Source organism: Vulpes lagopus, chromosome 5 (assembly GCF_018345385.1).
Source record: "Vulpes lagopus strain Blue_001 chromosome 5, ASM1834538v1, whole genome shotgun sequence".
Classification (NCBI taxonomy): Eukaryota; Metazoa; Chordata; class Mammalia; order Carnivora; family Canidae; genus Vulpes; species Vulpes lagopus.
In genome coordinates, this window is record NC_054828.1 from 29149231 (window position 1) to 29175431 (window position 26201).

At 43.3% G+C, this 26201-nt stretch overlaps 1 protein-coding gene across 1 annotated transcript in view; it reads right to left on the reverse strand.

Moving 5' to 3' along the window:
* Positions 1 to 26201, reverse strand: part of FER1L5 (fer-1 like family member 5) — a 62132-nt gene that overhangs the window by 18821 nt on the left and 17110 nt on the right. The window contains exons 10-20 of the mRNA XM_041755682.1: positions 22458 to 22488; positions 21719 to 21834; positions 21362 to 21485; positions 20868 to 20920; positions 19556 to 19624; positions 16290 to 16333; positions 16117 to 16199; positions 15910 to 16004; positions 14636 to 14761; positions 12318 to 12495; positions 13 to 137 (exon numbers count right to left, since the gene is read on the reverse strand). Coding sequence (XP_041611616.1) covers positions 13 to 137; positions 12318 to 12495; positions 14636 to 14761; positions 15910 to 16004; positions 16117 to 16199; positions 16290 to 16333; positions 19556 to 19624; positions 20868 to 20920; positions 21362 to 21485; positions 21719 to 21834; positions 22458 to 22488 — 1044 coding nt within the window. The remainder of the gene's footprint in view (positions 1 to 12; positions 138 to 12317; positions 12496 to 14635; positions 14762 to 15909; positions 16005 to 16116; positions 16200 to 16289; positions 16334 to 19555; positions 19625 to 20867; positions 20921 to 21361; positions 21486 to 21718; positions 21835 to 22457; positions 22489 to 26201) is intronic.

Below are 26201 nucleotides of genomic sequence, written 5' to 3' on the forward strand. Positions count from 1 at the left end.
TGTACCACTCACCAGGCGGTCCCGAGTGAAGTAGAGGAGGTTGAGGCAGTTCATGCGGAAGCTGCTGTCCTCCCAGAAGGAGGTCACGGCCACGACTGGCTTGCTGTTATACCAGGGCACATAATGGTAGATGTTTCCTGAGACACACACACATGTGTGGGGATGTCTGAGGGACTGTGGGAGGTCTTTTCTTACTGTGTCCCCTCAGAGGACCTTCCCTTCCATTCCTCAAGGATGCCATCTGCTAATAAATCTGAATTGGACCCCTCCCGCCAGAAGGTGGACTGGTGGCCAATTGAGAATGTATGCACTTTGATGAACATAGCTGGCCTGGCTGAGCATTCATTGTGCTCAGGTGTCACATAGCTTTTCAAAGTCCTCAATTTACACATGGGAAAATCTAGGCCACGGGTGGGCAGTAGTTTGCCTGGGGTGGCACAGCCAGTTGATCATAATGCAGGCATCTAGCTCCAAAGCCTCATGCCCTTAACCTCAGGTAAGATGTCAAGGCAAAGGGCGTGCCTTGAGGTAGAGTATCCCTTTTGGGTGATCTGTAAGGCAGAGGAGGAGTGGGCTCTAGGTTCAGGGGGAGACCCACGGTTTGGTTGGGGTGGGCAGACATCTAACATAAAGGGCCTGCCAGTACAGAGGTACAGGGTCAGGAGAGCAAGGCTGGATAAAAGCCAATGATGGGCTTGGCAAACTAGGTTCCCTGGCCATATTCATTATTCAAATGAGGGGGGAAGCTAGATGAAATATACATTCATTTTTAAATTGTTCTGAGTTGTATTGCTGGCTCAATATAGGGAAAGAAATCTACAGAAGCCAAAATAAAGTAAAAGCAGAAAATCTGTGAGGCAAGCAAAGGCAAAGCTGACTTGCCCTCCAAGTTTCTGGCAAATCTTGGAGAACCTGTGCTCTCTTTGGCAAGGGCCTGGCCTGCTCAAGGTGAACAGTCTCACAGGAGATCCTGTTTGTTATGGGTTGAATTGTACCCCCTATAGATCTATGTTGAAGTCCTAACCCCACTGCCTCAGAATGTGACCTTATTTGGAAGTAGGGTCATTGTAATGGTAATTAGTCAAGATGACATCATACTGGAGGAGGTTAGAGCCTTCACATAATACAGGTGTTCTGATAAGAAGAAGAGGGGACACAGAGAGAGGACAGCCAGAGAGGAAGACACAGGGACTGAGGGAAAACACCACGTGAAGACAGACAGAGGTGGTCTGGTGTGTTTGCATGCTAAGAACACCAAAGGTTGTAGGCAATCACCAGAAGCTGGGGCAGAGGCTTGGAACAGATTCTTCCTCAGATCTATCAGAAGGAACCAAGGGGGGTGGTACCTGGCTGGCTCAGTCGGTAGAGCAAGAGACTCTTGATCTTGGGGTTATAGGTTTGAACCCCCATGTTGGGTGTAGAGGTTACTTAAAAATAAAATCTTTAAGAAATTAAAAAAAAAAAGGAACCAACCCTGCCAACACCTTGATTTTGGACTTCTAGCCTCCAGAACTGTGAGAGAGTAAGTCTCCACTGTTCTAAGCCACCCAGTTTGTGGTGCTTTGTTAGAGCAGCTGTAGCAAACTAATATGGCATTGCAAAGCTAAGATTTCAAAACCTGAACCCTGAGTTGATGAGAAATAACCCACCACAAAGAAGACAACAGTGAAGAAACTAGCCCATCTCCAGCATCGCTCTGGGTAGAGAGAATAGAAAATTTTCCCAAATATTTGTAACTGCAAATGGGGTCTCATGCAGGTTGTATTTTGCATTCATATCACCTATGTCTGGAGAAAATTCAAAGTAGTCTTTGGTTGGCAGCACCCCAGCTAACTGGAGGAAGCAAAGAAATCCTCTCTGGAGCTGCAACTTTAGTCTACAGCCCCAAAGATTTCCCACAAATAAAGTTCCAAGAAGATGAGTGGCTTAGAACCAAGATGCACACTCTCTAGCCCCACAACTCTGCTTATAGGTATACACCTGGCCAAAAGGTATCCCAGCATTATGAAAGACATGTTGTAAAATATTCATGGCAGCACTATTCGGAATAGTCCCAAACTGGAAACCACCAAAATTTCCCTCAGTAGAAGAAAGGAAAATAAAATCTGGTATGTTTGCTTAATGGAATACTATACAGCAATGAGAATGAACTACAGCTATGCCTAAAGACATCTAGGTTTGTGTTTCCATTTCACAAAATGGTGGGCAAAAGAAGCCAGGCACAAAAGACTGCATACTATACGGTTTCTTTTATATAAAGCTAACCAGACAAAACAAATTGGGAGGATAGGAGGGTGGTTGCCCTTGCTGGAGGTAGGGATAGAAAGAATCAAGGGGCCTCTGGAATCTAGGGGCTTCATTTCATGGTCTGAATGTTGTTACATTGGTGTGTTTGCTTCACAATAATTCATTGAGTTGGATACTTTGGTTTTGGTACTTTTCCATTGCTATGTTATACTGGATTCAAAAGTTTACTTAACAATTTGGGTGGGATCCCTGGGTGGCGCAGCGGTTTGGCGCCTGCCTTTGGCCCAGGGCGCGATCCTGGAGATCCGGGATCGAATCCCACGTCAGGCTCCCGGTGCATGGAGCCTGCTTCTCCCTCTGCCTGTGTCTCTGCCTCTCTCTCTCTGTGTTCCTATCATAAATAAATAAAAATTAAAAAAAAAACAAAAAAAACCAATTTGGGGTGCCTGGGTGGCTTGGTTAAACATTTGACTTCAGCTCAGGTCATGATCTCGGGGTTTTGGAATTGAGCCCCATATAGGGCTCCACACTCAGTGGGGGATTTGCTTGTCCCTCTCCCTCTGCCTCCCCCTGCTCTCGTGCACATGCACAAGCGCGTACATGCGCATTCTATCTCAAATAAAATCATTAAAAAAGTTTATTTAAGAATTTAAAAAAATAGTAGAGATAATACATAAAATAGTGTGTCAAGTGGTGGAAAATACTATGGAGAAGAATAAAGTCGAGAACAGGGATAAGGAGCTGCCAAAAATTTTAAAATAGATTGCTTACCTAAGTCCCTTCCAAGATCTAGAAGAAATTATGCAGGATACAGTTCAGAGAGATGACGAATATGGAAGAGAGATTTAAAAATACGAAGAACAGAATGAGGAGTCCCATAGAGGATAGAGTGAGTCTGGGAAGGAGTCATATAAGAGACAAAGGGAAGAAGTAATTATCAAGCGAAAATATAACTTTCCAGAATTGTTGGAGGACACCATCCTCAGGCTCTGGTACTGAGTGAATCATTAGAATGATAAATAAGCAGAGATCCAGGACTGGGGTTCTTAGATAGGAACGTGCGGATACAAGATGGCAATTTTCTTCTTCTACTCTTGGATAGCATACAAAAGCAACAAGGAGGAGGAAAACAACTCCATTTTCAGCAAAACAAGGAGACAGATATAATCTGTAGACTCAAAATACACATAAAGACTGCCAAAAGCAACTCTGATCGCTGTCCGAAGCCGGAGCAGGAAGGGATGAAGTGTGACAGAGTCACCTGTGGGGAAGTGAAGAGCAAGGCAGACAGCTGGAAGCACAGCTTGATGAGAGCAGAGTGCTGAAAGTGCCAGCAAAAATACACTCCCAGAATGAACTCGGGGCTCAGAGGAGGAAATGTGAGCTGGCAAAACACAGAAAAAAAGTAGAAGCAAAAACAAAAGCACCATAGAAAGGAAGACAACATAAAAAGGAGCCCAAGGGAGATTAGACCCTGCAGACAACTCAAGTGAGAGGCATAGAAATAAGAAAAGTGACCAAAATAAAATGGAAATAAAGAGTCGCGAAGGATCCGGGAAAAGCTGACAGATACAGAAGAAAACCGAGGAAAATTACTAAGCCCATAAACAGAGCCCCTAAAGTAGAAAACCTAAACCACGGGACAGAATATTTAAAAATATCATTTAACAAAACTCACATGGGAAAGAGTCTTTTAAACAAATGGTGCTTGAAAAATTGGATTATTCATAAACCATTTAATTAAAAATGGATCATACAGCTAAATATACGAATTAAAACTATAAAACGTTTAGAGGATAGGAGAAAAATCTTCATGACCTTGGGTTAGGCAAAGGGATCTTAGATATGACACCGTAAAAGAAAATAAATTGGACTTCATCCAAGTTAAAAATGTTTGCACTTCAAAGACACCGTTAAGAAAATGAAAAGACAAGCCACAGACTATCTGCAAATCATGTATCTGATAAAAGACTTGTATCTAGCATATATAAAGAGCTCTTACCACCCCATAAGAAGATAACCCAATTTGAAAATTGTAAAAAAAATTATACCACTAGATAATTATTATAAAAATGTTTTATTTATTTATTTGTAAGAAAGAGAAAGAGATATCGAGAGAAAGCACAAGCGAGGAGAGGGAGACACAGACTCCCTGTTGAGCAGGGAGCCCAACATGGGGCTCAATCCCAGGACCCTGGGATCATAACCTGAGCCAAAGGCAGATGGTTTAACTGAGCCACCCAAGTGCCCCACCACTAAATAAATTATTAACAAAATAAAAGAAGATTCAAATCTCCCCCTGAAAGAGTACACCATGTGCCAGGGACAACTGATCCCAAAGGATCAAGACTTCAACATATCCTGGTGAAGTTAGTAAACTTGCAAGATAAAGGATATTTGGGCAGCTGGACAGAAAGATCAATAAATTTATAGGGAAAACATATGAGAGAGAAGGTATTGGTTATAAGAGTTTAAAAAGCCACAAACTTCTAGAGCAAAACATGAGAGAATGCCGTAATATTTTTGGAGTGAAAAAGACCTTTCTAATTATGACTCAAAAACCAGAAGCCATAAAAGCAGTAGTTGGAGTACATAAAAAGAAAGCTCATGGGAAAAAAATCCCAAAAACTGTAGACAAAGATATGGGACAAATATGGAAAATGTACTTACAGATGATATCATAAGGGCCTAATCTCCCTCATATATGAAGGGATCCTAGCAATCAATAAGAAAATGACTATTATCTCATAGAATAAAAGAGAAAATTATATAAACATGCAATTAAAAGAAAATACAAATGACTTTTAAACATATGAAAAGATGCCCTACTTCATTTATAACGAGAGAAATACAAATTAAAACTATACCAAAATACCAATTTTCACTTACCAGACTGATAAAAATCCAGAAGTTTATACCAGATTTTTTTTTTTTAAAGATTTTACTTATTTATTCATGAGAGACACACACAGAGAGAGAGAGGCAGACACACAGGGAGAGGGAGAAGCAGGCTCCATGCAAGGGACCCTGACGTGGGACTCGATCCTGAGGATCAGGCCCTGGGCTGAAGGCGGCACTAAACCACTGAGCCACCCGGGCTGACCTATACCAGATTTTGATAAGACTCTCATAGTTGCTGGTGGGAGTATTGACTGGTACAACCTTTATGGACGATTATTAGTCAGGGTACAACCAGAAAAAGAAAAAGCCACAGCAGATGTTTGAAATAGAGGGGATGTAATAAGGAAAATGTGTTGAAAGGGCCAACAGATCAAAAAGGGGAAACTAAGGGATGATGCCTGAGTAACTCAGTTGGGTAAACATTTGCCTCTTGGTCTCAGCTCAGTCTCGACCTCAGGGTTGTGAGTTCAAGCCCTGCTCTGGGTTCCATGCTGAGCATGGAGCCTACTTAAAAGGAAAGGTAGGAGCAGGGGAGAAGTGAGCTTACTCAGAGATTAGTAACTGGAGGTAGAAACTACTGCTTCTAGGGCTGCGGAACCAAAGGCAGACAGTGGTGTGACCACAGATAGCTGCACAACCACTGCTGCACCATTGAGGTAGCTGCGCAGGATGCTGGAGCCCAACCAGTAGTGGCACTAGAGAAGAGGGGCTGCCTGGTGAAGGCTGGGACCATGGAGGAGTGGTCAGCCAAAGCTGGGATCTCTAAAGGGATGTGACCACTTTTAGAGATGCCTGCTGAATTGCAGTGGCAGGAAGGAGGGAGAGGGGGAGGTGGGGAGATAGAACAGAATGACAGTATCTCCCCTTTAAGCAGCTGGCATGGGAATCTGGGAAATGTCATTTGCTGGTATGCGGCCCTGAGATACAGAATAGAGCAAGGAAGGGTAAGAATGAAGCTTGATATACAACAGAGTATGCAAAGTCTCTCCTTGCTGGAGATGCTGAGAGCAAACAGGAGAATGATCAGCACAGAGGACAGTTTTGCAGGATCTGCCAAGATGCAAATGTGTTTAACCAATTCCACTTTGAAGTCATTTATGCATAAGACTGTATCTTGGGCAGCCTGGGTGGCTCAGTGGTTTAGTGCCGCCTTCGGCCTAGAGTGTGATCCTGGAGTCCCGGAATCGAGTCCCACGTCGGGCTCTCTCTCTCTGTGTCTCTCATGAATAAATAAAATAAATAAATAAATAAATAAAAATCTTTTTTTAAATTTAAATATTTTATTTATTTATTCATGATAGACATAGGGGGAGAGAGAGGCAGAGACACAGGCAGAAGGAGAAGCAGGCTCCATGCAGGGAGCCTGATGTGGGACTTGATCCTGGGACTCCAGGATCGCGCCCTGGGCCAAAGGCAGGCGCTAAACCGCTGAGCCACCCAGGGATCCCCAATAAATAAAAATCTTTTTTAAAAAAAGTGTATCTTGATAGCACTGCTTGTAATAGAAAAAGATTGGAAAAGTCTGTCAAGACTTATTAAGAAAAAAGGTGTGCGTGTACACACACACACACACACACACAAAGAAGAATGTAAGGGCAGCTATTTTTAGATATTGCAAAGATAAGTAGATAACAGTAAGAAACTATGGTGGAGGGGCGCCTTGGGTGGCTCAATTGGTTAAGCGTCTGCCTACAGGTCAGGTCACGATCCCAGGGTCCTGGCATAGAGCCCCTACATCGGGTTCCCTGCTCAGTGGGGAGTCTGCTTCTCCCTCTCCCTTTGTTCCTCCCCCGAGCTCATGCTCTCTTGTGCTCTCTCTCTCTCTCAAATAAAAATAGTAAAATCTTTTAAAAAAGAAACTATTGTAGAAAATATTTTGATGATTCCTCAAAAAGTTAAACAATTACCATATGATCCAGTGATTCCACTCCTAGGCATATACCCCAAATAATTAAAAACAGGGACTCAAATAGCTATGTGTACACCGATGTTCATAAGCAGCATTATTCACAAAAGCCAAAAGGTGGAAACAACCCAAGTGTCTACGAATGGAAGAATGGATAAACAAAATGTGATACATACATACAATGGGATATTATTCAGCCTTAAAAAGGAATGCAGTTCTGACACAGGCTATCATGTGTATGAACCTTGAAAACCCTATGCTAAGTGAAACAAACCAGATACAACGGACACATATTACACGATTCCACATATATGAGGTATAGGCAAATTCAGAGTGGCAAAAGGAATAGAGGATTCCAGGGGACAAGAGGATTTATTGTCTAATAGGTAGAGTTTCTGTTTGGAATGATGAAATTGCTCTGGAAATAGAGGTGATAGTTACAGAACATTGTAAATGGACTTAACTCCACTGAACTGTACATTTAGGAATGGCTAAAATGGTACATTTTATATTACAGATATTTTGCCACAATAAAAAAATTTCTAAAGACAGTATGAACAATTTTATGCTGAAAAATTTAAAAACTTCAATGAAATATATAAATTCCTAGATAAGTTAAACCCACCAAAACTGACTTTAAAGTAAATAGAAAAGCTGAATAATTAAAATAAATCTGTAAATTATTGCATTAAAAAACCCACCAGGCTTATATTTATAGGTGAGTCCTATCAAACTTACAAGGAACAGATGATTATAGTCTTACCCAAATGCTCATAGAGAGTAAAAAGAGGAAATGCTCCTCAATTTCATGAGGCTAGCATAACTTTGATATTAAAATCAAAGGAGGACACTATGAGAAAGAAAATCACAAATCCATGTGATTCATATAGATGCAAAATCCTAAACAAAATATTAGCAACCAACTCTAGAATGTATAACAAAGGTGAAAATCCAATTATATTGGATTTCAATTGCACTTTATACTGAATATAGCAATTGTATGCAAATATATGTAATATATTCTCATATGTGAAGTAGTTATAATATTAACTCAAGAGAGACTATGACTGGTTAAAGACCAATATTGCAATCCCTTGAGCAGCCACTGCAACTCATCCACAGATGTAGAGCCACTAGAGATAGAATGCAATACTAAAAACAAAACCAAATAAAAAACACTTGATTAGAACAAAAGAAAACAGGAAAATTCCAGCAGACTTTTTGCAGAAATCATCAAGCTGATGCTAAAATTCATATGAAAATGGAAAGGAATCAGAATAGCCAGAAATTGTATTATTTTGTAAAAGAACAACAAATTGGAGGACTTACGCTACCTGACTTCAAGACTTGCTTTAGAACTATAGTAATCAGGATGGTGTGATATCGGCATTAAAGATAGACAAACAGATCAATGGAATAGAATAGATTCTAGGGGTAGTCTGGGTGGCTCAGCTGGTTGAGTGTCCAACTCTTGATTTCAGCTCAGGTCATGATCTTCAGGGTCATGAGATCGAGGCCTGTGTTAAGCTCTGTGCTCAGCATGGAGTCCTCTTGTCCCTCTCCCTCTGCTCCTCCCCCCACTTGCTCTCTCTCAAATAAATAAATAAATAAATAAATAAATAAATAAATAAATAAATAAAGTCTTTTAAAAAAGAATAGAGATTCTAGAAAGAGACTCACAGTATATGGTTATTAAAGTAATTCTAAGTGGGAATGAATAGTCTTCTCAGCAAATGGTGCTGAATTTTTTATCTTTATAGAAAAAAGAATCTGACCCTTCCCTTACACCATATACAAAAATCAAGTCAGGTTAGATCGTAAACCTAAATAAAGAATCTAAAATAATAGGGATCCCTGGGTGGCGCAGCGGTTTGGCGCCTGCCTTTGGCCCAGGGCGCGATCCTGGAGACCCGGGATCGAATCCCACATCGGGCTCCTGGTGCATGGAGCCTGCTTCTCCCTCTGCCTGTGTCTCTGCCTCTCTCTCTCTCTCTCTCTCTCTCTTTGTGTGACTATCATAAAAAAAAAAATCTAAAATAATAAAGCTTGGCGGCACCCAGCTGGCTTAGTCAGAGGAACTTTGACTCTTGATTTCAGGGTCATGAGTTTGAGCCCCATGTTGGGTATGGAGATTACCAAAAATAATCTTTTAAAATTATAAGGCTTGTAGAATGAAACACAAGTGAATATCTTTATGACTTGGGGTAGAAAATATTTCTTGGGCCAAATAATATATTACTATAAAAGAAAATATAACAAATTTGATTTAATCAAAATTAGAATTAATTAATTTTAAAGTAATCTCTACACCTAACATGAGGCTCAGACTCACCATCCCAAGATCAAGAGTCATGTGGTCTTGCAACTGAGCTAGCCAGGCACCCCTCAAAATTAGAATTTATTTGCTTCATCAAAATGAGAAACTTCTGATCTTCAAAAGACACTGCTTGGAATTTGAAAAGCCAAGCCATAGAATGGAAAAAATTAGCAAAACAGATCTGACAAAGGACTTGTATCCAAAATATAAAAGAGCTGGAACGCCGTATAAAAGGACAAACAACCCATTGAAAGACTGGCAAAAAACTTGAACAGTGCCTTCACTACAGAAATATATGTGAGCATGAAAAGAGGCTCAGTATTACTACTGATTAGAAAAATGGAAATTAAAGTTATAATTATGGACAACATCATACCCAGTAGAATGACTCAAATGAAAAAAATCAACAATACGAAATTTGGCAAGGATGTGGGGCAAGTACTACTCTCAAACAGTGCTGTGGGGGTGTGTACAATGGTACAAACACTTTGGAAGATTGTTAGTTATTTCCTTTAAAATCCAAATTCCATTCCTATGTAGGTACCCAAGAGAAATGCAAGCATATGTCCATAGAGAGACTTGTACAAGAAGGTTCACAGCAGGTATATTCATAATACTCTGAAAGTTGAATCAATCTAAATGTCCATGAATAAGAGGATGGATAAATAAACTGTCATATTCCCATAGTGAAGTACTATCAGAAATAAAAAAGAATAAAACACTTAATCCATGAAACAACATGGATGAATTCCTAAAACACTATGCTGAGCCAAAGAAGCCATAGAAAAAGAAAGAACCACATGTCTGATTTCATTTGCATGAAGTTGTAGGAAAAGAAAAACAAATCTATAGTGAAAAACAGCACAACAATGACTGACCCCAGCATTGGGGTCAGTCAAGGGTTGGGGAGATTGAATGAAAAGGGGCATATGGCAGCTCTCTGGGGTGATGGAACTTTCTTCCCATGGTGGTTATATGGGTATCTGTATCTGCCCAAATTCATCAACTTGTATACTTAAAATATGTACATTTTATTGTTTGCAAATAAAACCTCAATAAGAAAAATTAAAAGTTGTCAGTAAGACAAAGATGAAAACCCCAAACTTTGGGAAGGTATTTACAATACACCCATCTGACAAAAGATCATTCCTAGAAAAAGTAATGTACAAGCCAATAAGAAAAAGCCAAGTAAAATAATGGATAAAGATACCAATAGGCTTTTTACAGATGAGAAAAAAACAAATGTTTGTAAACATATGAAAAGATGCCCAACCTCTATTTATAATCAGGACAATGCAAATCAAGATCTTATAAGATACCATCTTACATCCACCAGTGGCAAAAATTAAAAAGCTGGGCAACATCAAGTACTGGTGAGAACGCAGAGCAATAGAAATTCTCATATCAAGCTGATGAGAGTGTAATTTGGTATAATTTCTTTTGCTTTGAATTTCTCTTTCACTCCAGGGTATATAATTTAGAGGAAGTCTTGCATTTGAGACTGGGAGACATGTACAGGAATGTTTGTAACACAATTATTATAGTAGGAGAAAAAGATAGTTCCCAAGTATCTACATATACCACATAATTGGTGCTATAATCATAAAGTAGAATACATTCAGAAGTGAAAGTGAACTTCAGCTATATATGCCAACATAAAAAAACTAATATTGAGCAAAAGATGGAAAACAGATGAGTACAGACTGGAAAGTTCCATTTGTATAAAATGCAAAAAATAGTATGCTGTTTAGGGTTGCATACAGAGGTGGTAAAAACTGAAAAGTAAAGCAAGGGAGTGATTACTGTCATGATCAAGATTGTGGTTATTTCTTGGGTAGAGTCTGGGAAGAGCATACAGGGAACTTCTAAGATGCTGACAATCTTCTACTTTTTAATCTGGGTGGTGAGTTCTGGAGTACTCACTTTATTCATCTTTAAGTTGTATATACACATATATTTTTTGCATATATTTTATAATTTAAAAAGTAGTAGAATATTATGCTAAGTGACAGAAGCCAGACACCAAGGACCACATATTGTGAATCCATGTATATGAAAAAATATCCACAATAGAAAACTCCATAGAAACAGAAGATAGATTAATAAATAGTTGCCTAAAGCTGAGGATGCAGGGGAGAAATAGTGATTTCAAGTGGATATAGTGGTGTGTTTTTTTTTTTGAGTGTTAAAAATGTTCTAGAATTGACCATGGTGACGGTTGCCCAATTCTGTGAATACACTAAAAACTACTGAATTGCACACTTTACATGGATGAATTATATGAATTGTATGAATTGTATGGCGTGTGAATTATATTTCAAGATATTTCAAGACCTAAGCCAAAATCAAAAGTCAAATGCTCAACCAACTGGGCCAGCCAGGCACCCCTAGAATCTGCATTTATAGAAGTTCCCAGGTGATGCTGATGCCAGGCCCAGGAACTATGTTTTGAGAAATGCTACTCTATAGAACCTGGTATGGGTGTTTAATAAGTATATATTGGATTAAGGGATGAATGGATTGGTGGGAGGTTGGTTAAGTGTTTGGGTCAGTAGATGGGTAGGAGTCAAATGGAAGAAAGGGTGGATGAATAGATTAATGGATGGATAGAAGGTGGACAGAGGAGTAACAGAAGACGGTGGCATGGATGAATCAGGGGTGGTTCATAGTAGGGAAAAGATGGTGTTGGGGAAGTTGTAGTGTGGAATGGAGCACAGAGAAGAACTTGAGAGTGAATGCCTACTTTCAACTCTTGTCGTGGGCTCACCACCCACACTAGCTGTGCAATGTTTGGCCGGTGACTTCACCTCCCTGAAGCTCATTTTCCTCATGTGAGGCATGTGGGTTAACAATGCCTTGAATTTCCATGAGCTAATACCCTTAAAAGGCCAAGCACAGAGCATGGCATGCGGCGGATGCTGTCTACTCTTGGGCTGGATCTATTACCATCATATATCACTGGGCTGCACTGCGTGGTTGAGACGAGAGGCTTGTAACTCAGGTCCATCTTGTTTCCATAGTGGCCAATGCTGACCTCGAATTGGATCAGGTCCTTAAAGTCGGGCATCATGGTGCACGAAAGGAAGATGACGCACAGCCCATACTTCATGCGGTTCTGATGCCTCTAAAACAATAAACCCCACGTCCCCAGTACATAAACCAAGGGATGAACAAGGATATAGAGACAGGTAGGGAGGCAAAGATGTAGTGCTCTGTTTCTTTCAAAAGCCATCTTTGCTTCTCTTTAGGGTGAGCTGGATCATCTTTGAACCCGTGCCCCCTCAAAGTCCTCCCTTGACTCCTACTCAAGGGCAGTTCTTCCCAGGACCTCTAGCACTTGGTCCCTTCCTCCCAGCCAGCTTCCTGAAAAGGAGGCTTTTCTCCTGGAGGCCCTCCTGGAGTGTCAGGCTGGGCTCTGACTTGGGCTACCTCATCCCTCTCCTTCTTGCCTCAACGCCCTCCCCTGATAAGATGAGTGTGGCAGGGGTGTGGTGAAGGTGGCACACACACCATCCCTCTGCTCTGGGCCCTTCTCAGCCGCCTCCTCCCACCATGCCTCCTATCTGCTGGAGGGCCGCCATCTCCCATGTCAGTAGCTCTCATTTCTATGGCCAACCCCTCCCCTCCTCTTGCACTGTCCCTGTCTGTTCACTAGCTCAGGTCTGCCCTGTCATAAAAAATAGCCTTCCTCTTTCCCTCTGAGCCTTTGTTTAGTTCCCATTGGATTTATGTCTCTTCCCACTTTGCAGCCAAGTTTCTATGCACTTGCCTCTATGCAGTCTGCAACTTCTCCATCACATCTGGCAACTCTCCCCTTTGGGGGCTGCCTCAATGCTCCTCTTTGCAGACTCCTCCCGGTCTCTTCCACAAGCCACTCCTCCTCTACCTGCCTTTGGTGTGGCACCCTTTCACCTGCCTCCCCCTCCCAGGCACTTCCTCCACAACCCCATGGTCAGATTCTGGTGTGCTAACAGCCTTGAGTACTGGTCTGCATAGATGTCTCACAAGCATATGTCAAAGGTGGGATTCATCATCCCCCCTCCTTAGTGCAGCATGGATACCACTCCTAGCCACCTTGCTACCTGAGGCAGAAGATGGGCATCAGCTTAGGGGAGTTAGCCTCATTTCTGCTTTTTTTTTTTTTTTTTTTTAAGGTTTATTTATTTATTTGAGCGTGTGCGCGTGCATGAGAGGGAGAGCAGAGCAGAGGGAGGGGCACAGAGGGAGAAGCAGATTTCCCTGTTGAGCAGGGAACCCAACGCAGGGCTCAGTCCCAGGACCCTGGGATCATGACCTGAGCCGAAGGCAGACGCTTTACAGACTGAGTGATCCAGGTGCCCCCCATTTCTTTTATGTCTTTTTGGTCTGTGGCTCTGTATTGTTTCCAAAGGCTCTCTGGAACCTGCCCCCTCCTCTCTGGCTCTCCTTCTCTGTGACTGTATTCCCATTTAAAAAATAAGTGGAGGGATCCCTGGGTGGCGCAGCGGTTTGGCGCCGGCCTTTGGCCCAGGGGCGATCCTGGAGACCCCGGATCGAATCCCACATCAGGCTCCCGGTGCATGGAGCCTGCCTTCTTCCTCTGCCTGTGTCTCTGCCCCTCTCTCTCTCTCTCTCTGTGACTATCATAAATAAATAAAAAAATATTTAAAAAAATTTTTTTTAAAAAATAAAAATAAATAAAAAATAAGTGGAAAAAAATAAAAATAAAAAATATATAAAAAAATAAAAAATAAGTGGATGGCTATTCTTAACACTGCTCCTCCTGCCCCTTCCTGCATCAGTGGTCTTCCCCAGCCTTCAGGAAGAAGAAAAACTCCTTAGAAGATCATTTCTCGGGGAGCCCGGATGGCTCAGAGGTTTGGCGCCTGCCTTCAGCCCAGGGCATGATCCTGGAGACCCAGGATCCAGTCCCACATCCGGCTCCATGTATGGAGCCTGCTTGTCCCTCTGTGTCTCTGTCTCTCATGAATAAATAAATAAAATCTTAAAAAAAAAAATCATTTCTCCTTAACTAGATCACATATTTCTTAAACCAAAACCTTATCTTAAACCAAAACCTTATCTGACCACCTGGGATCTGGCACAGCATGAAGTCCTCAGAGGGGCTTAGTAAAGACTCAGGTGGACTGACCAAACATCCTCAGGCACCCATCAACTCATTCGGGTTGAGGCTGAGGCCTCTGCCATGTGAGAAACAGGCCCCGCAGTAGGTCTGGGGTGGGCAGGGGGACTCTTCCTTCCTGGGTTACCTTTCCAGTAGTTACCTCTACACTGGTCACTTGAGAGGAGAGATCCCTCTTAAACTCTTGATGGGACGCGACATGGGTGAACAACTCGAGGAAGACTCGGCCTCGATACGCTAAACCATCCTTAACGGAGCTGGAAATATTCTAGTGTAAGAGGGAGGAAATCGGTGAGAAAAGGAATGAGGGAAAAAGAGAAGATAAATCTCCCCTGACACCTCTGCAGCAGAGAGCGTTGTCTAGTAACTTGCTGCCCAGGGCTGACCACAATCCTGGGGCGCAATTCCAGACGCCCCAGACATGGCTGTGCCCAGATACCTCTGGGGCTGGACCCCTCTTCTCTACCCCGAGGCCTGCTCCTCTTCGCGCGTTCTACCCACCTGTCGACTCAAAGTACCTGATCCCCGCAAACAAACGCTTTCTGCTTGGAGGAGGCCGTGATTAGGCCCGTGTTTGCGCTCCCAGCCTGGCCAATCAGGGCACGCCCTGCCTCCCTGGCAACAGTGATTGGCCCAAGGGGAGCACACATGGCCTACGGCGGCCAATTAGAATCCTCCCCTGCTCTTCCCTCGCCTGGTGGTCGCCTCTGCAGGGAGGCCGGACGGGGTAGGAAAGAAGCCCAGGTTGTGGAGCCCCAGAGCTGAGAGACGGAGTCAATGAGCCTCTTAATGGCACTGGGGTCCTTTTTTTGTTTTTTTGTTTTTAGATGTTGTGTATTTATTCCTGAGAGACACACAGAGAGAGACAGAGACATAGGCAGAGGGAGAAGCAGGCTCCCTGCTAGACTCGAACCCAGGACCCCCATCACAACCTGAGCCCAGGGCAGATGCTCAGCCACTGAGCCACCCAGGTGCCCCGCATTGAGGTCTTGGTGCCTGCACTCATGCTCACTCAGAGTTCTTCCCAACCCTGTGCCAATCTTTTAAGCCAATTAGAGTTGGCTTCCTGGCATTTATCATCAGTCTATTTAACAGCCTGATACGTTCCACATGTACCTACGCTGTTTTTGTCCCGTAGGTCCTTGTCCTTTCCACCTGCTGGAAATCTTCCCTGACATTTCGTCTCAATGCCTCTTCCTCAGAGAATGCCCGGAGAATGCTCTCCATCTGCTTCTCTCTCCCGCCACAAGACACATCCCATATACGCACAGCCATCTACACACGGTTACGTGTCCTCTACCAGCGTGGTGGACGGAGACCAGGGCCGGGCCCTCCCCCTGGTACCTCCCGGGCCCCAGCGCCTTCCATATGCTGGTTTTACCCCCACTGTTCCCTAGAGCTGCATGAGAAGCTTACAGTGCCTTCTTCCTGGATCCTGAAAGGAGCCTTTTTACCCCCACGTAGAATCAGGAAGCTGGGTCCAAAAGAAGGTAGGAAGCCGGAGTAAGGTCCTGCAAAAAGAGAGGGTGAGGCCGGTGGGGGCCAGGTAGGAGAGGGGCAGGAGGCAGGGCCTGGGGTGGGAGGTCAGGGGTGTGGGGTGGTGGTGAGAGGGGGATTGCTTGCCTTCTATTTCTGCTCCGGTGGATGAGATCTGGTTGAGGAACAGGCTGACAGTCCCAATCTCATCCCGGCAACTGTTTTTGGGGCTGGAGAGAAACATTCTGCAGGCTGAGCCACTGGCCCAGCTCTGATTTTCTCCTCCCCTGAATGTTTTTCAGCCTCCACCCCTGGCTCACCAGTCCAAGATTCTGAACTTGATGTAGCTGGAGAGGCAGGGCAGCTGCAAGGGGAGAGCAGAGCTTCTGTGGGTGCATGCTCGGAGGGTCTGGTCCTCACGGAGACTTAGTGCAGCTGGGAAGTGCTGGGTCTGGGTCCAAGGCTTGGCTCAGTCACCAGTAAGCCCAGTCACCATGGCCAAGATGGGAGCTATTGGCTTGTGGCTGTGGGCCTGCCCGCTTGCATGGGCCCCTGGGGAGGCCCTGGGAGAGGCCTAGGACTTTGTCCCCTGGTCGCTTTGTATTCTTATTCTTAAAATGGTCCCCTAATTGCATAAGCTTCAAGATGGAGACTTGGGTACATTCTAACAATGGGTTTGATACTGCAGTCCTCCCACAACCCTTCACGGTCTGAACACATGTTCACCAACCATCTTGCACAGAGGTTGTGGCCTAAAATGTCTTCTTCATGGTTAGCAGTTAAATTTTAAACAGCAGGATATTTATCTCCCCCAAGAGCAAATAATAGTAGATGCTGTTGTGGGAAGGGTTTCCATCATCTCCTGGCCTGTGCTGAATGATCTTCATGATCACATGAGTGACTTCTCCCAAAACCCCACAAACCAGGTACTGTTATTCCCATTTCTAGACAGGAAAACTGAGGCATAGAGAAACTGAGTTCTTGAAGTTCTCATGTTATATGCAGGGGCTGGAGCAGGTTTAGAGCTCCTAATGACTCTGCCACAACCCGGTGAGGGGTGTGATGGTCCCTATTTATAGATGGGGAGCAAGGCCCAGAGAGGCAGAGGGACTTGCTTCACACAGTAAGAGGTGCAGTCAGGATTGGAACCCAAGCTTTTGATTCTTATCTCCACTCTGCCACAGGGTCCCCTCAATTATGAAAACAAAAACCAATCCATGTATAAAACAAGCTGCTGGTGTTGAGGCCTGAGTGGCACCCAAATCCTCTCAGTTGGGGCCTCTTCCCCTCATAGCACTTCCTGAGTCATGGCTAGTCCTTCCCATTCTCCATTCCATTTGGCCATTCTCCCCTTGCCAGGGAGCTGGGGGCCAGAGCAGAATAGGGAAAGGGCTTTCTAGTTGAGCAAGTGATTAAGAAGAAATGAGACAAGATCCCCTAGAAGTGGAAAGATGGGCACTGTAAAGCATCCAGGTCTTCCAATATTATAAATCCTCCAAATTTGAATTCATGGCTAAACCATATTTTCATCCATCCTGTTGAGAATTTTCTTCCCCTTTCTCAATTCCTGGTCTTAACTGCCCTCCTGTCTTGTAGCAGTAAACTGTAAACTGGCAAACACTCATGTTTAGCAGAGCTTCCTCTTCAGGCTGCCTTGCTGGGCCCTGATGGGCTGGTGATGCTACTGCCTCTGTGGTCATCCTGCCATTCAGAGTGAGGGTCACATCTGTCTGCTACATTTCCACAGGGCTAGTGACAATCAGGCCTGCATCCAAATGGTTCTAGCCTTAGGAGACTGTGTTATGTGGGAAATGGGTGAGGGTCCAAGGAGTGTTTGGACATCTTTAAACGTTGGAAGGCCCCTTTCAGAGATGAAAGAGGGCCCAGCTTGTGCCCCTGTTTTCTGAGCCTAGAGGCAGCTGAACATGATGGAAGACTTCCAAGGCTCTGAGCATCCACAAGAGTATCTGAGGATCTCGGCCATGAGCTGCATCACAGCCAGAGACAAGTGGAAGGGATCAAAGGTGGAGGATAAATTAGACTCCCTTTAAAATCTCTTCCTACTTTAAGAGTCTACAAAATCACCCAGGAAAGTGGAAATTATGAAGAATGGTTTAAGATGATGCCTCGGGTAGCGTGGGTGGCTCAGTGGTTTAAGCGCCTGCCTTCCGCCCAGGGCAGGATCTTGGAATCCCAGGATCGAGTCCCACATCAGTCAGACTCCCTGCATAGAGCCTGCTCCTCCCTCTGCCTGTGTTTCTGCCTCTCTCTCTCTCTCTGAGTGTGTCTATCATGAATAAATAAATAAAGTCTTCTAAAAAGAAAAAAAGATGATGCCTCACCAGGAGGCAGGCTTAGGGAAGCTTCTAGGAGAAGCAAGGAAGGACAGCCCAGGTGGCTCAGCGGTTTAGCGCCGCCTTCAGCCCAGGGCGTGACTCTGGGATCCCAGGATCGAGTCCCACGTCAGACTCCCTGCATGGAGCCTGCTTCTCCCTCTGCCTGTGTCTCTGCCTCTCTCTCTCTTTCTGTGTCTTTCGTGATTAAATAAATAAAATCTTAAAAAAAAAAAAAAAAAAAGGAGCAAGGAAGTGGGTCCCAGGAGGGTAGAAGGGAGCTCATGAACCGATTTTAAGTCACATAGATGTAAGGTATAAGAAAAGTGAAATGCTCTCTGTGTAGCCAAATAGAAGCCACACAAAGTTCTATGCACTCATACTTAATGACAGTGCTCAAGCTATCTCTCAGAATTGTGTACTGTCATTCTACATGCAGTTCTCAGAAGTCTGGCATGGAGTCAAAAGGCAATCAAGGTTCTCCCAGGGCTTTAAGAGAACTGGCATCCACACTACTGATGGGTAACTGAGGACTGAAAAGCTATACAAATCAGAATATAGAATCCCACAGAGAAGAGCACCTTGGAGCCATTTAATGCTGGAACAACTAGCCTATACTACATGTAGCCCATATACTATGTTCCCACAGTACCTCTAGGCCATTAACAAAGAGCTATAATTATCTTCAGGGCACTTTGCCTAGAAGATAAAATGCATAATACAATTTAGATTTGAAGTGATGTTTTGGGTTTTGTTTTGTAATGTAGGTGAAAGGGCATATTTAAGTTTTCTGGAAAGTTCAGTTGCACGGCCCACTAATTTGTTAGTACTAGACAAATAAATTAAGTTTTCTATAATATGTCCTGGGCTTTCTCATGTTTCCCATCAGGCAGGTCCCACCCCCACCCCCACCCCCATTCCCACCCCATGCTTCTTGACCCTTACCTTCCATCTATACCCCTACACACTCAAACTTGCCTTCCGTTTGTGGAGCAGGAGGAGGGGAGTGGTCAAGATGGAACAGCTTGGGGGGCCTGGGTGGTTCAGTCGGTTAAGCATCCGACTCTTAATTGCAGCTTGGGTCATGATCTCAGGGTTGTAAGAATAAGCCCTGTGTTGGGCTCTGAGCTCCACACTGAGTGTGGAGCCTGCTTGGGATTTTCTTTCTCCCTCTGCCTGGTCCCCTCTGCTCAATCTCTCTCTCTCTCTCAAAAAAAAAAAAAAAAAAAAAAAAAAAGATGGAACAGCAATACCTGAATTTGGAAGGTCAGGATCTGGTTCCATATTGGGTTCTCGGTTTGGCTCAGCACATTTGTCTTGAGCTAGGAACATAGCAAAGCAGTGTCAGTGCCAGCCTGTCCTGTCCTCCCTCCACTGATCTCACCTTCCAGCTTTTTCAGCCCAGCCCACAGATGGACACTGTCCCTGCCATAGGGCTGATCATGGGAATGGTCTAATGACATTTTGATAACTCCTCAACTATAACTTCAGTCCTTTATATATCTGCCTAGATCGATTCCCTATTATTTATCTTTAAATCATCTTTATTTTTTTTAAATCATCTTTAAATTGACTTTATTTTTAAATAGTCATGGAGTTACTAACTTTATTATATGAGTGCATACACATAGATTTTGTTAAACACTATGATCCCAATAGAAAAGTGAGCGAAAACCATGGTGACTATGGTAGTACATAATGGCATACCCTTTTCCAAAGCATTACTTGACTTCATTTTTAAACCTGGCTCTATTCTAGGCAATCATGTCAGTGAAATCAAGGTTGGTTGGACGGGTTAAACTTTTTAAATACATACTAAGAAAACCACAGAGATATTAAAATCTTTGAAAATTGTGTGTCACCTATCACCCGAGAACATCTCACATAAATTTGGAGTGCCCAAACCACATTCAGTGTGGTGGTTTTAAAATATTTCCACAAATCCTTTGGTACACCCCTTCCTTTGAAAGGTAGACACTCATCTCCCTCCCTTTATGTATATGCTGGATTTAATGATAGTTCTAGTAGGTAGAACATGTTAGAAATGATGGTTTATGAATTCGAGACAAACCTACTTAACTTTAACTCAGCATTCCCCAAATTTGAACATAGGATCCTTTTGGGGTTTTTTGCACATAACATCCATTAGCACACTTTGGAAAAATGCTGCTCTCTATTCACAAAGGATCATGGAATGTCAGCCAGTCTCTTGCCCAAGAACCTTCAATTTATAGATGAAGAAACTCAGGCCCGAAGAAGACAGGGACAGTTTCAGTGTTGTGTATGGGCATGTGTTTCATTCACTCATTCACTCATTTGTGCCCTTTGTGTACATTAGGCTTTCAATGGGCATCTCCTCCATGAAGGGCACTGTTCACAGCTCTGGGAGACAGGGTGACTAAACCATGGCCTCTGCCTTCACAGAGTTCCTGGCCCAGTGGGGTCACAGCCCACTGATGGAGGAACTGAGATCCAAATCCTGGGGTCCTTCCCACCAACTCCATCTTTCCCCACACACTACCTAGGTGACAGTTTCCCTAAACATTAGACCCTTTCCACACTTACCTTTTCCCCAATTAGTTCCACTTCCAACATAGGACTTACTAAGTACTGTTTCTCTGTGAACAAGAAGTTACAAGATTTTTGAGATGGCTGCATTTTTTTTTTTAAGGGGAGGAAATGGAGAGGTGACCGAACAACTTATAACCCTCGCCATCACGTGGAGTGGTGCCCCCTGTGCAGACCGCGCTCATTGCCACTCTACCTCTATGTGCTGTGATATGTCATGGCATATAATGGCAGCCAGGGTGGGCACTGGCATAGGGAACTGTGGGTCTGCATCTGGGTATCACAAACAGGTCAGGGGCAAATGACCCATCTTAAGGAGTATCTATGGGGTCTTCATGAGACAAATATTGTTGGGTTTCGGTCTTGTCCTATCCCCCCACCCCAAATCTTAGGTTAGCATCCAAATGGAATAGGGAAGCCCCATGAGAATCCAGGGTGCCTCTGTGTAGGGAACCTCAGGGTCGACTCCCACCCTGCCACCCTGACTCTACTCAGATGAAGATCCTCTGCACAGTAGATGAAGAACTGTAAGTAGGCCATGTTGATCGGGACCACCGTTGACTTGAAGATCTTAGTAGTGGTGTCATCAGCTGCATAGGGTGGCTTTTGATCTACCTGCAGAGACCAGAGACCTGACAGGGTAGAGTCATACGATAGTCATGACCATGGCCACCAGATTTGGCTTTCCTGACCTTCCACTCCATATGGGGGAGGGATAGACAATGCTCAAGTGACACAGCAGGCAAATAAAAGCATGTGAAGATCAGTGGCCACTCTGGGGGCCTTGGGGTGCCCTATGGAAGCAGCCACAGTAGAGAATGCTGCTGGGGCATGGGGGGCAGCCTCACCAGAGCCTGGTCTCCCACACCGAGGACACAGATGGTGACTTTCAGGTAGCCTCTCACACCATTGTTGGGTTCATTCGGCTGGCAGAGGCCTAACCATTTCCTCATGAGTGTGTGACCTGAAGGGGCAGAGGGCCCATGGGAGACTAGCCTCTAGTCTCCATTCTTCTTCCCTGAAACCAGTCTTTGTTTCTGTGGGAGAGGGGTGTGGAAATATGTCTCATATATTCTGGTTCCCATACAGGAGCAGAGAAAAATGGGAGTTACTCCTACCAGTAAGTAAAGCTAGTGCACTCACCAGGCTGCCAGCCACTGCCTTTAGGAAATAGAGACTCCCTCTTCCCTATCCTTGGGAACTTACAGTTGTTACTACCCTGGTATGAGAGATGCAAGCATTTTCCCCAACACTAAGTTCCAGGTTTAACCTGGTATGTATGTTATGGCCAGGTTGTACATTATGGTTACAGTGGAGACCTCTACTCAAATGTCAGTCTCCTAATACAGGCCTCAAAAACTAGAAATTCAACCCAAGACTGCCATAAAAGGTTAGCATTTGACCCAATGGGATGCCTTGAGTTTTGAAGAGAAAGATGTTATCATTATAAATATTATCAAATACAGAAAATAATTCATGCCTCTAATAGTCTTCCCTCATGCTGAACATACAGGGATTTTGAAATGTTTGGACAACTGGCCTGCTTTTTCTCGGAAGGCACATGTATTTGCAACAACTGATACCCACCTGGAGAATGGTAGATAAACCCAATATCTGTCTGAAAACATAAGAGTAGAACAAGGATTAGTTAGGGTCTCTGGCCAACATTTGTAATACCAACAAACAATAGTACTGTACTGAAGTATTAGCCACCAGTGCTTGGATTGAAAGGATTCTCAATCACCACACAGCACTACCTGGCTAACACAGGGTTGACTCTTTCCTGTTCCTGGATTGGGAAGTGTCTCTCCTATCCTAGGGAAGAGGCTGATCAAGTGAGGAGCTGGCAAAGAGACTATGAGCTTTCCTTTCCCCCTGGGAGAGGGTTTCTGACTGAGGCCTGAGGGATGTGGTATAGGACTGAAGGTGTCATGGGGCAAGGCACTGTGGAATATTCAGATCTTCTTTGTAGCCCACATCTGAAGGTTCCATAGAGCAGCCCCCAAATTCTGCGTGTTAGGGCTGCTTTAAAACTCAGTCATCCCAGGGCACCTAGGTAGCTCAATGGCTGAGCATCTGCCTTTGGCTCAGGTCATGATCTTGGGGTCCTGGGATCGAGTCCTGCATCAGGCTCCCCCTGGGGAGCCTGATTCTCCCTCTGCCTATGTCTCTGCCTCTCTGTGTCTTTCATGAATAAATAAATAAAATCTTAAGGAAAAAAAAACTCAGTCATCCCTTTGGGTTAGGTAGGCAAAGATTTCTTAGCTACAACCATGGAAGCATAATGTATAAAAGAAAAGTTTGATGAAGTGGACTCCCTTGAAATGTAAAACTTCTGCTCTTTGAAGGACATTCAAGATAACCGAAAGATCATATACTGGGAAAAAATATTTCCAAGTTGTATATCTGATACAAGGATTTGTATCCCGAATATATAAGAAAATCTCAAAACTCAGTAGTAAAAAAATTACCCATTGAAAAGGAGCAAAAGATTTGAAGATTCATCTATTTTACTTTTAGAGACACAGAGAGAGTGAGAGAGAGAGAGAGAAAGGGGAAGAGCAGAGGGAAAGAATCTTTCAAGCAGACTCCCTACTGGGCAAGGAGCTTGATGCAGGGCTCAATTCCACGATCCATGAGATCAAGTCCTGAGACCAAAGAGTCAGATGCTTAACTGACTGAGCTACTCAGGTGCCTCAGATGAACAAAAGATTTGAACAGACACTTCAACAAGGAAAATATATAGATGACAAATAAACACACGAAAAGATGCTCAAGATCATTAGTCATCAAGAATGGGTAAATTAAAATCACAGCAAGATAGCTCTATAGATAATTAGAGGGGTTAAAGTAAAAACAATGGACTACATGAAGTGTTGATGAGAATGGGGGGCAACTGGCACTCTGCTGGTGAGAATATAACATGGTAAAGCCTGTTTGGAATTGTTGGGGGAAAAAACGAATTTTCTCTAAAAGTTAAATATATACCTACCATATGAGCTACTCAATCTACTTCTACATATTTACCCAAGAGAAATTAGATTAAGAGTCATACATCACCATTACAGCAGGTTTACTGTAACAGCCCAAAACTGAAAATGATCTAATGTCCATCAAAAGATGAGTGATACAAAGATGTATCACAAATCATGATACATCTATGAATGGAATACTACTCAGCAATGAAAAGGAATGATTTACTGACACATGCAACAGACAAGGATGAATCTCAAAATAATTATGTGGAGTAAAAGAAGCCAAACAAAAAAGGGAATGTGCCGTATTATTCCATTGACATAAAATTCTAGAAAATGCAAATCAAGCAATAGTTATAGAAAGCAGACTGGTGGTTGCCTGGGGCTGGGAGGGAGTGGGATGGGGGTGAGAGGGAAGATTAACAAAGGGGTACAAGGAAATTTTTGGAGGTGATAGATATGTTATCTTGATTGTGATGATGGCTTCACAGGAATACACATATTTTAAGAGGACTGTATGTCAATAAAGCTGGAAAAGAACCAAACCAAACCAAACCCAGGCCCCCATAATGAAGCAACAGATCCAGGCAGTGATCATCAATGGCTATTGACAACATAGAAAGAGAGACCAACAGATGTTCTGTGCCTCCTGCCAAAGTCACTTTGCCAAATAATGGAACCAAAATCTAGCGAGCCTCTAGATCACAAACAGCTGGGCAGAAGGACATGTGGAATGATCCTCTGGAGATGCAGTCAACAAAATCCAGATTGGAGAAAAACTCTACAGGACAAACTATCTGGTTTCTTTAACAAATTACCTGGGTGGTGTGGGTGGGGGAAAGGGCAGGACCAGCAGAATCCAAGAGACCTAAAAATATGTTTTAACCAGCTGCAATGTATGCGCCTGGTTTGCATCCTATTTTGAACAAACCATGAAAGGAATTCATAAGATGATTAGGGGAATTTGAACACTGGCTAATATTTAATACATCAATTATAAAGGTTTTAGAATGTGAGTGATAATTACACTTGGTTGTGCTTAATAAAATATTTCTGTTTTAGAAATACATACTGAAATATTTAAAAATGAAATGATATGGTGGCTGAGGTCGGGTTCAAAATAACCCAGTGGGTATGGGAAGTGGGCCAGGTATAGAGAAAACACCACTGGCAGTGAATCAGTGAAGTTGAGTGATCAGTATGTGGGAACTCAGGATACTATTCTGCTTTTGTGTATGTTTGAAATTTTCCAAAGAAATATATTTTTTTAAAGGGTCACTTTTTCTCTCATGTCTATAACATACTTGTTTTAAGATTTTATTTATTTATTTGAGAAAGAGAGAGAATGGGGGGAGAGGCAGAAGGAGAAGGAGAGAATCTCAAGCAGACTCCCTGCTGAGCATGGAGCCCAACGCAGGGCTCAATCTTATGACCCCGAGACCATGATCTGAACCAAAAATTAAGAGTCAGATGCTCAACCGACTGAGCCACCCAGGCACCCCTCATGCTTATAACTTATATAATGGTTTATACCATTGGTCATTGTCTGGCTATTGTAGTCTTTTTTGAAAGCACAATATTTTTTACCTCCTGCCACCTAACCTCTCTGGAATCTCTCAATTTCTAAGCCTATGATGATTTTTAAAAGAATATTTTATTTATTTGAAAGAGAGAGAGAGGGAGAACGCAAGCGCAAGAGCAAGAGAGAAAGAGCATGAACATAGAGGAAGAGGGAGAAGCAGACTCCCTGAGGAGCAGAGAGCCCCACGGGGGCTCGATCCCAGGACCCTGAGATTATGACCTTAGCCAAAGGTAGATGCTTAACTGACTGAGCTACCCAGGTGCCCAGCCTATTTGCTTCTTTAAGGGACAGGTCATGACTCTTCATGTGCTTATTACAAGTCATGAGAAAGAAACCTTACTCTGATTTGTCTTAAATGTGCCTTTCCCAAGATGGAAGCCTTTTTTAGAGGCTGCCATATTTAGCAAATTAAATATAGATGCAAATTTAAGTTAGAACTGCTGATAAATGATGACTTCATTTTTAGTATACATACATCCCCTGAAATATTTTGTGAGGACCCATGCAATATTTCAGGCATTTTTATTTTTATTTTTTAAATTTTTATATTTTTTTAAGATTTTATTTATTTATTCATGATAGACACACACACACACACAGAGAGAGGCAGGCTCCATGCAGGGAGCCTGATGTGGCACTTTATCCTGGGACTCCAGGATCATGCCCTGGGGCGAAGGCAGGCGCCAAACCTCTGAGCCACCCAGGGATCCCGCATTTTTATATTCAAAGAGTATCTGTTGTTTAAGCTTTAAATGTAATGAGGCATCCTGTATT